Here is an 11,316-nt window from a genome sequence, read left to right on the forward strand (position 1 = left end):
GCATAACAACAGACACAAGTGCAAAAGGTACTGTATGTAAATGGCAAATGCATTAGTCTCATCATTAGTGAAAAGAAAGAGCTTTTAACTTCCAACCTTTAGGCTTGTCTTAAGTAGATTTTACTCCAGAAGGTTCAAAAGCAATTTGTAAAGAATGTGCACTTTTATTTGAAGTTTTACACTTGAATAAAACTAAGTCGCATGAGTTGTTGCATCCATGTTAGAGATGACGGGCTAAAATATAAGTAAATCCAGTTGAGTGTAGCAGAAGCTGTAGCTCCCACACGTACCCTCAGAGCCTTTTTCTTCTGACCTGTGAAAATGGAAGCGCCTTTCACTTGGAAATAGCTATGTGCTCATATTGTTGCTCTATTTGAAAACATATCGGTGGAAATGAAACCCAAGTGAAGCTGTGTGCTTGTGTGTTGTTGATTGTAAGCTGAAGCTACAAAATCAGAGGAGTATAGTTTAAAATGGGGAGAGCAAAAAGAAGGGGAGGAAGATACAGTAGAAGCTGTCGGAAGTTCTGTAAACATGACAAACAGTCAGGGACTGATGGTGATCTAAGATGTCACTAGCCATGTTGTAAGAGGGTCAGACTTACTTTATAGTACTTTACTATATAGCTACACATCAGTGGAGTTACTGATAGTTTTAAAAGCCGCTTGTGTAAGTGTGCAACAGGCTTCGTTGCTGAAAGTGTCTCTTTTTACATCTCAATGTTTAGCTTAAAATGATGTCTTAGATTGATTGACATAGGCTGCTAAATTAGACTTTTGTGGTCCTTTTGATCAAAGATTTTTGCCATTACATGTCTTAGTTGTAGCCAGGCAAACTGGATAGTATAGATAAAAGTACAGGGTTAAAGTTGAAGTGGTGAGAGCATGTCTGGGTACCTAATAAGAGCATTTTGGAGAATTTGTCAGCACTGGCTGAAGTTTACACTTTCTCTCAAAGTGTCTTTTAGTTTCTTAATGTTTCATAATGTTTCAGCAATGTTAATGCTTTTTTAATCTTCCTCTGTCTCTGCAGGACCCCCCTAATAGCAGCTGGCATTATCGGAGGGCTATTTATCATCGTCATTCTGGCACTCAGTGTGGCCGTGTATGTTCGACGCAAAAGCATCAAGAAGAAGAGGGCCTTGAGGCGATTTCTAGAGACAGAGGTGAGAGGATAGAGGTCATCATAACATCAGTTTTGGTGAATACATTTATCCAGGAGGTGCTCATTAAAGCAACTGCTATTATGAAATGGCCTTTCTCTTATAGTGCATTTAAACAAAAGAAGATACAGAATTTTAGGCTGGTTAAATTTGTTAAAGATTCATTTATTATTGGAAACTTTCATCATCATTTGTGCTCAATAGGGTTTGTTTGTATACACATTTCACATTTTGCATCCTCTGAAAAGTCTCCAGGTAGTGCTGCTTAGCATTTGAAAATGCCTGGAAGTGTACCAATTGATTAACCTACAGGATATTTAACCTGTAATTATTACAAAATACCACAAATATAGTTCTTTCTAAGAAACTTTTTAGACATTATTTGGAAATAAATTGCATTTTATAGACACATAAAATAAAACACTGCTGAATAAATTCTGGCTACTCCTCCTGTATTATCATCAGCAAATTAACACAGTATAATGAATTTTATTGATCCCAGAGAGGAAATTAGGAAAAGCTTATTCAAAAATAGCCACCTTACTGTTAATATGGCAAAAAAAGATAATAAGGCAATAAGGTATAAGGACTTTTCTGTAATCTTGCTTTTGTAGTTTTTCAATGCAAGACTTCTCACTTTCTTTGAGTTAGAGAGCTCCTCAAAGCTGCACAGCAATTTTTTACATTGATACTATTTCAACTAGACTCATAAACAAATTTTGAAACATAGCTATGGTACTTAGACACACCACGCTGTTTGCACAAGATTTCAAATTATGCAGTGTTAATTTCTGGAAAGCATTATAAAGCATTATAAAGCAGCACAGACTTTACATTCAGAGGAGAAAGTCAAAGACTGAGGTGCCAGTGAATGCAGGGATCATGTGGACATGTGTGCACTCATGGTCTGGTTGATCACCTTTGTCCTGCTACATGAAACTCTCCTGTGTGTGGCCCAACAGTTACAGTATGTCTTTACTACAGGCTCACTGAGTGGCCTGACCTATAGGTTTGGGGCAGGTTGCTTGTCAGTCTGCATTAATGTAATGTACACATAGAGGCAGCAGTGTTATAGACAGCTGTCAGGCCGGAGATGGGAGCTGGAGGAGGTCAGCCATGGGCAGCCCTTGCCTTATTCCAACCACATGCATCCATCTTAATCAACTGGCCCCTATTTCGACAGCCTCTTGACCGGGAGGGAAGTCTTCAGTTCAAGCAGATTTGCTAATGTACTGTCACACTGAAAGAGGGGCTGAGGAGGATCTGACCCATTTTACAACTCCCTGAATAAAGTTGTCCTGAGACTGAGCTTTGCTCCTGCAAAGCTTTACACAATACTAATACCAATACTAATAGTCATAGAGGAAAACATGACATATTGGGGCAGCTATGGCTCAGGAGGTAGAGTGGGTTGTTTCCTAACCAGAGGATTAGCGGTTCGGTTTCCGGCTTGTCCAATCGACATGTCAAAGTGTCCTTGAGCAAGACACTGAAGCCCCAGTTGCTCCTGGTGATGTGAATTTGGGAGTGCGAATAGGTGAATGGCCGAATAATGTGAAAGCACTTTGAGTGTGCTGTAAAAGTGTAGAAAGGCGCTATACAAGTATAAGACCATTTACCATAAGACCATATAGCCAAGCAAGTTAGTTTTCACATCCACCAACAAGATCTAATTGGGGGAAAACATAATAAAACCTTTAATGCTTGTTGGTCTGCAGGTTAGACAGACCACTCATTCAGAGAAGATCATAGGTTCAGTCCCCACAATGGTGCATATGTACACTCTTCAGCAGACTTGTAAAAGTGTCCTAAGCATGACACTAAACTCATCAATCTTTGTAGGTTATTGTGTGAAAAAGTAAAGAAAAAAACAGTCTGGTAGTTGAAAATGTCATTACAGTATCTGACCGTTATGATTTGTGCCTGCAAGGGTGTTATTAAGCAATCAGTAGCCATCATTTGAGTTAAAAATGAAGGTTTTTAATCCAAAATACTATTGTCTTTTACAGTTATCTCCCTTTTTTGTAAATCCAGCTAGACAAAAATCTAAACTATCTTGGAAGCAGAGGTGATATTCCTTAGGTAAACATAACATGCTTGATTTTGTTTCCGGCACTCATTTGATATGGCATCAGTTTCTTCACTTCGCTTTTGAATTTAAATGCTTCTCTTGAATATCTCAATGCAGGCAACCACACCGCATGCATACTTGGTGCACATGATGTTCACTTTCCATCTGAATGCCCTTCTTTGCTCTTGTCATCCAGCATACTAAAAACTTGCACCCACTGCAGTCTGTATTACACTTTCCAGAGGCTCTTTTTTGGCTGATGAAATTGTGTGATATGCTTTGGAAGACCGGCGAATATGGATTCCCTGTTTAAATGAATAACAGACCTGAGTGTGTCTGTGAATCAAGATTAAGCTTGTCTGGATGAGGGTTTTTGGGGCAGCCGAGGCTCAGGGCCCCCCCCCCTACCGGCATCTTACAGAGAGCTCACCTCGTGTCAGACAGAAAACGATGCTTCCTGTTCACACTGTCAAAACATGATCTGAGCACTCATCTGGCATTTCCATATCAAGGATGTGTGCGGCTGTGTTGAGTTGTAAAACACGCTGCCATTTCATTTCTTTGTTTTCTTTGCTTTACTATTCTGTCTCTCTTTTTTTGTACATCTTCACCTTCTCCTTTCTGTTATGTCTCCATTTTGATCTTTGTAACTCTGTTTATCTGTCTTCCTTGTGAACAGATGCTTTATTCTTGTGTGTTTAACTCTCTGTTAAACACACAGGCAGATCTTGAAAGAAATACAAAGGCTAATGTAAAACAATAAATAAATGCCTGTTTCACACTGGTGCCTTTTGAAAAATCTCTGATAACAAATAGCTTTTCATAGGGACAGACAATACAAACAGCAGAATCCCCTCACTGTTGTAGCATGACCCCAGGCCTTGAACTTTGACCCAAGTCCAGTGAAGCAGGACTAATGCCCTTGGAATCACCCTCTTTGCCTGAACCCTTGTTCAAGATCATTTTCTAGCTGCTTTGTACAAACATGGGTCATGTAAGTGTTTCAGCACCACAGGCTGTGGACTGCTCTTGTACTGCTTACTTGCTCTCCTCTGCTCCCTTACAAGGATTTCAGCATTCAAGAGAGAGAGACAGTTGTTTTACCCCAGAGCAAGCTGATCCAGTGGCTGCACGGGATGCCATTACACATGCATGTGGGGCAGCCTAGTGCTTTTTAAACAAACTGAACCTTATGTTATATTTAAGTCAAGATCCCAGTGATTCAGAAAATATCACAATGGTGTGAAAATGATATACAAGATCAGCCAAAATGGCTGCCAAATGTGTGGTAATTATGGAAATCAGTCAATCAATCAATCAGTCTATCTATCTATCTATCTAATAGAGATTGTATTGAATTGTATTAAGGTCTTAAATACTGTCACACAAGCCAACAAGGTAAAGCATTTAATTGTAACTGTCTTCTTGACCCCTAATACGTGAAGAAGTCACATAAAGGTTTGACTATTTTTCCTATCAGATATGATCAGCAACATCAGGAGAAGTATGGGGTGACAAACCTGAAGCAAGGGCCGAGGGCCCATGCTAACCTTACGTCAGGTTTAAGAAGAAAACAGCTGCACCAAGCATGTGTATTACTACCACTTCTAAATACTTGAATTCCTAAAATTTGAACCAACTGGAGAAAGGGGATTCCAGATCCCAGGTCTTAAAAGATATCCCCAGGAATTCATGTTTTTTGTTCTTTCAGCTCATGTGAGGAAGATTATTGTTTAAATGCAGATAGTAGACGAGAAGTTACTGCTGAGATGAGCTCACTAATGCCAAGACTAAGTGTCCTTGCATATTGATAGTCACACTCATCTGCTGTCATGTGCAAATTGTTTTAATGAGCTCACCCAGTCATTGTGATTCTTGAAGTATAGTACACTGGTCAATTAGAGGCCCCAGTTTCAAGAAAAAATAGGGTACATATTGTTGGATCAAACAATGTGAGGGAGTGAATGTGTGACCTTTAATGCCTTCAGCCTGTTCTTTCAGCCTCATGGTTAAATTACCATTACCATATTAAACTCATGATTTAAGGGATATTATTACAGAATCTTAAACTCATGCATGTATCCCACACCTGTGTTGCACTTGTACCTTTTGTTTCTTATATAGTAAAACAGCATCTCATTGGGCTGTTAAACCACTGTTAGGCTATTCTGACTCAGCTACACAGAGAGCAAAGCTTCATTATTCTCCCCAACAGTTCATCTTGGGGATTTTATTAGTTCATAATTAGAACTAGAATAAACATGTAATTCAAATAATTTAGACTGCAAGATTAATTTTAAGATACCAGTATGGATTCCTCACACTCACTCCTGTAAGGCAAACGTTTGTGCCATGACAGTCTTGTTTCACCTGATTTCAGGTAGACTGTGCAACAAATGTAGCATTTTATATTGATAATGTGAACATTAAAGCATATAGCCAAGGGTTTGCAGTGCAAGTTTATGTTTGAGGACATTGTTTACTTATTCAATAGACATTAATTCTGTAAGTGTATTCTAGCCTCAAGCTTGAACATACTGTTTATGTGTCCAGTGAAGCATCCGAATCCTCTCCATTGTGCCATAAGTGAAGCTCATTTGGCAAAGGCACAGTGCATTATTATATGATAAGCAAAGTGGTGTGGTGAGTGTGTGTGAGTACAAACAAGCTCAAGAGAGTTTTGAATCCATGGGTCTGCATCTTATTTAATAAGCCTCTTCTCATCTCTCCTCTCCTCCCCTCATCACTACAGTCCAGCCTCATTCTAATGGAACAATAACCACTACAGCCTGTCACCATCTGCTCTTATTACTGCTCCATCACCACCCTGTGCCTCATCTCTGCTGTGTCTGTCCGAAACCTCCTACTTCTCTGTACCTATAGCATGACTTGTTTTCCTGTTATTCCTTGACTGTATGCACAAACACATCAATGCAAATAATGCTCTTTCCCCAAATACCAGGCTGAGATAATGGATGTGACTAAAACTTGGCATCCTTGTTATTTTTGGATCAGAAGAGGGAGCTTGTGGAAAACAAAAGATGAATTATTCACCACTCTTTAAACCAGACGATTCACACTCACTATGCAACCTATCCATTATATGGAGAGTGACACTTTTACTACTGATGTTGGAGCCAAACCCAGACCTTTCACATCCACCAGACACTAGTGCAGTAGATTTAGCTAGATTTCTGGCTCGACGTGACCTGTTGACAGTTGGACTGGTGAAATCTGATGACAAACCAGAACACTATCTGTCATGGATATCCATATTTTCTAATGCTATAGAGGAACTGCAACTGAAACCAAGCGAGGAGCTCGACCTCCTTATTAAATGGCTTGGGCCAGACTCTGCTGAGCATGTAAGAAGAATGAGGTCAGTTCACATCAAATATCCTGCAGTAGCACTCAGTGTGGCCTGGCAGAGACTAGAGAACTGCTTTGGATCAGCTGAAGCAATAGAGACGGCTCTCTTCCAAAAACTCGAACGTTTCCCCAAGATCTCTAACAAAGACACCCAGAAGCTGCGTGAGCTCGGTGATTTACTTCTGGAGATTGAATCAGCAAAAGCTGAAGGTTATTTAATGGGCCTCACCTATCTTGGCACTGCACAGGGAATAAGCCAAAGTCTGGAGAAACTAAACCCTTCAGTTTACAAGAAAAGTGGATGGTGTCAGGGTCCAGATATAAGCCACAACATCATGTCAGCTTTCCCCCTTTCTCCTTTTTCTCCAGTTTTATCTGCACAGAGGCAAAGATGAGAAATGACCCCAGCTTTTAAATCACCACTGCTACCTACCACAGTGCCACCAAAAGCAGAAAGATTCCCTAAGAAAACAATACACACTCCAATTGTGATGCACAAAACCGAGGTAGATAGTTCAATTAGAAACACTAATTAGGAGCACCCTAAGAAATTTGAGGACCTAAACAAGAACCGTCCCCTTCACAAGAAGCCCAACATGGAATTGCACCACCCACACTTAAAACCTTTAGCCAGTAAGATTCCAGCACTCGATCCAAACGCTCAATTCCTCCTGCTTCTGGGCATAGACATAATCCAAGCCCACAAAGGTGCTAAAACAACGTAACGGGCCACCACATGCCTCCCTTTGCACAACGCCTTGCCCTTGGATAGTTTATAGTTGGTGAAGTTTGTCTTTGTGGTGCACACAAGCCATTACCTGTGCACATCTTTAAAATCTTTAAAACCCACATACTAGCCCTAGTCTTATGAGTCCTTGTACCAGTTCCATGCATATCAGGGAAGGATACAACCAGCATCACGCTGTTTCAATCAGCACTCAGTGGCCTACCCTCATCACTGAAGGCTTAATAGCTGACTCCGTCTTCCATAGTACAAGAGATGATGACAGAGTAGCTCCTTCTATGGGCGATCTTGCGTTTCTGAGGATCATGGAGAAAGAGTTCTATCAGGATGAAACAAACAGCTGGGTGGCACCATTACCCTTCGGCAGCCCTCGACGGAGGCTTCCTGACAACCATAAGTAGGCAGCTAAGTGACTTAAGTCTCTGACTCGCATGTTGGAAAGGCAACCTGAGACGCAAGAGCACTTTTATAGACTAAATGTGCAAGATCTTCAAAAATTAACATGCAGAAGTAGCTCCACCTATGTAGCCAGAGGAAGAGCATTGGAATCTACCAATCTTTGGAGTGTACCATCCCCAAAAACCAGAGCAAATCTGAGTGGTGTTCGATTCCAGTGCTCAGTATCAGGGCATTTCACTCAATGATGTCCTCACCGGGCCCAAGATGAACAACCTAATAGGAGTACTACTGCATTTCAGAAGGGACTTTGTTTCTGTGACAGCTGATGTGCAGCAGACGTTCCAGTGCCTTGTGGTCCGTGAAAACCATCGCAGGTTTCTCTGGTGTCGTAATAATGACATCACAGATAGAGTTGCAGAGTACAGAATGTGTGTACATGTCTTTGGGAACAGTCTGTCACCAGCAGTGGCCATGTTTGGCCTCAGAAAGGCAGCTCTCCATGGTGAGAAAGACTGTGGACCTGAAGCCAGGCACTCTGTTGTTGGAGTGGATGTGTTTGAACCATGGGTAGTCACAGCTTATTGCACCAGGGGTGGTCTAGCCACAAACAAATGCTGGGCAGCAATATTCACGTGCATGAGCACAAGGGCCATTCACATATACGTAAGTCTTGGAATCTATGGATGCTTCATCCTTCATCAATGCCTTGCGGCAGTTCTTCTCAATCAGGGGGGCTGCCAAGCAAATCGGATCAGATCGTGGGACAAACTTTATTGCTGCTTGCAGAGAGCTTAATATGGAGGTTGTCTTCAGTGAAAGGAAAGTTCAAGAGTACTTATCAGGGAATGCATGCACTTGGGTCTTCAACCCTCCTAATAGGTGTCACAAAGCACTAATAGGTGTCACAAAGCGCATCCTTGAATCTATGCTGAGCAAAGCACCACTTACAGGAATCACACATGAGGTGTTAACAACTTTCATGGCCGAGGTTTCTGCTATCATCAACACCCACCCAATGGTACCTGTATGCTCAGATCCAGATTCTCCTCTCATTCTTACTTCAGCCACATTGCTGACTCAGAAGGTTGCTGCACTCACAGCTCCACAAGCTGAGTTCAAAGGCAAAGACCTGTACACAAGGCAGTAGAAGAAAGCCCAATGTCTTGCAAACATCTTCTGGACCCGCTGGAGAAGTGAATACCTTCCATCATTACAAGGTTGCAGGTAATGGCAAAAGGACAGGCGGAACATGCAAAAAGGAGACATTGTCATGCTGAAGGATGACAGTCAAGAGGAATGCCTGACCCATCAGCAGGATATTCAGCACCTTTCCTGGTACAGACAGGAAAGTACGCAAGGTGGAAGTAACACTCACAAAACCTTGCTTCACCCCATCACAGAGACTGTTCTGTTAGTCTGCTCTGAGATATAAGGAGTTGGGGAGGTGACAGTGGTGCAGTGGTAGAGCAGTCATCTCGCAACCAGAAGGTTGAAGGTTTGAATCTCAGTGCCTGCAGTCGAAGTGTCCTTGGGCAAGACACTGAACCCCCCCGTTGCCCCCGATGGTTAGAGCCATCGGTTGAGTTGTTGCCGCAGATGGCTGCCATCGGTTCTGTACTGGAAACAAATTCCTTGTGTGTAATATACCTGGCCAATAAAAGGTGATTATCCTTATTAAATCCCCTGAAAACACCAAAGTGGGCAAGTTGTGCAAGTAACTGTTTAGGACTGTCCCTGGAGAAAGAGCAAGGTGATTATCCAAATCCTTGTTAAGAGTTTTACACCCCCCACCCTTATTGTTAGATGGTATCCTTACTGACACCAGGCAGGGAGTGTTCTGGCCACTGACAGTGTGAGTGTAACATCACCACCCAGCCACTACAGGGCTTCTTTGTTCCTACATTTATCTTTATTGTTTATGTTCCTAGAGCAAGAAAAGGCTGTGCAGCCGTGTTAAGAAAACTCATGTTGCTAGAGAGTGAGAAAACTCATGCTATCTTCACTTGTATATCATTTAAAGAGCATTGTCTGTAAGTACATAAGTTTATACTGCTGAGCAATGTGCTTTGTGTTTGATTGCAGTAACAGGGAGGTTAGTTGCTGTAGAGCTAATCATATTTTTTATTTTGTAGTTTTACCCCTCACATATACCAATTCCTGGCGCACTGTGCACCAAATGAAAAGGAATAAAAAACCATTTAGTGCCATACCTGTGTGGATGGGTTATCTGTCTGCCTAGCAGAAGAATCTTCAGAACGCTCCCAAGCAAGGGCAGAACATAAACCATTATTAAAACGTTCTTCTCAAAGACCTCTGCTTCTGTGTCTGCTTTCTGGGTCCACTCCCTAGTTCAGCCCTGTTATAAATCAGGCTTTAGGACTTATTTTTCTTAAGGCAGGATCCGGCCACTTCTTCCCAGTGTAGATTCTTGTGCTTCATGAATTTTTGAACAATCAGCGCAACATGTCAGATTTTTTTAATCAAAAAACTATCAACTGTTAGCTAAATTCCTTGACACTGAGGTCAAAAATAAGCAGAACCTTTACTCAGGAAACAGTTGTCTCCATCCATTATCTATACCGCTGATTCCTGAATAGGGTCACTGGCTGGAGCCAATACCACCTGACATAGGGCGAGAGGCAGGGTCCACCCTGGACAGGTTGCCAGTCTATCACAGGGCTGACCACACACACTTAATCCTAGTGGAACTTTAGAGTCACAAATCAACCTAAGCTGCATGTCTTTGGACTGTGGGAGGAAGCCAGAATACCCGGAGAGAACCCATGCAAACTCCACACAGAAAGTCCCATCAGCACACAGTTTGACCAAATATTCATTCATTCATCTTCTATGCCGCTCAGTCCCAAATGGGGTCACGGGGGGCGCTGGAGCCAATCCCAGCCAGCAATCAGGCGAAGGTTGGGTACACTCTGGACAGGTCGCCAGTCCATTTTTTAACTACTGCCGGTTCTTTTATCTGAAGGCCCCAAGAAGTAACACTCAGGAAACAGGAATCAGCTTTATGTAGATTTATTTTCTTCTGGTTAAATGCAGAGTTATTACAGTGCTGGGCTCTATGAGATGACAAGTCTCCAAGAGCTCTGATAATAGGAAGTAATTCACATATATCTTCTTGGGCTGGGACTGCCCTGTACATGAGTGGAAACTCATATTATCTTCTAACCTGTTGACTCAACACTCACAACATGAACTGGACACGAGGTTCATACACGGTTCAAGTCATCCAACCAGGGGAGGACCAAAGTCCCCCTACCTTCTTTTACCTTCAACTCTGTGATCAGCCCCCATGTCAGTGAAATCTATCACTATTATCTTCCATGGGGCGTCTGGGACAGGGAAACTGCCCATGCCTGCTTTCAACGATGTTTTTGGATTATACTGATTACATATTTCACAACTCTGTACAAAGTATCGAGTAATATCTTTGAGATAAGGATGCCACCAATGTTGGGAAATAAGGGCTGTGACCTTGGAGGTAGCACAGTGACCTCTACTATGCGCCTCCTGAAACAACAGGTGCAGTAGTCCAGCCGGAGGTACTATTTTACA

General features: G+C 42.0%; 1 protein-coding gene across 4 annotated transcripts in view; it reads left to right on the plus strand.

The window, feature by feature from the left end:
* The window catches only part of LOC109968758 (receptor tyrosine-protein kinase erbB-4), a 244,655-nt gene that overhangs the window by 189,348 nt on the left and 43,991 nt on the right, over window positions 1–11,316 (plus strand). For all 4 annotated transcript variants that reach the window (XM_020615248.1, XM_020615250.1, XM_020615249.1 and 1 more), the window contains exon 17: window positions 1,033–1,165. In XM_020615248.1, coding sequence (XP_020470904.1) covers window positions 1,033–1,165 — 133 coding nt within the window. The remainder of the gene's footprint in view (window positions 1–1,032; window positions 1,166–11,316) is intronic.

Source organism: Monopterus albus, unplaced genomic scaffold, assembly GCF_001952655.1.
Source record: "Monopterus albus unplaced genomic scaffold, M_albus_1.0 scaffold161.1, whole genome shotgun sequence".
Taxonomy (NCBI): Eukaryota; Metazoa; Chordata; class Actinopteri; order Synbranchiformes; family Synbranchidae; genus Monopterus; species Monopterus albus.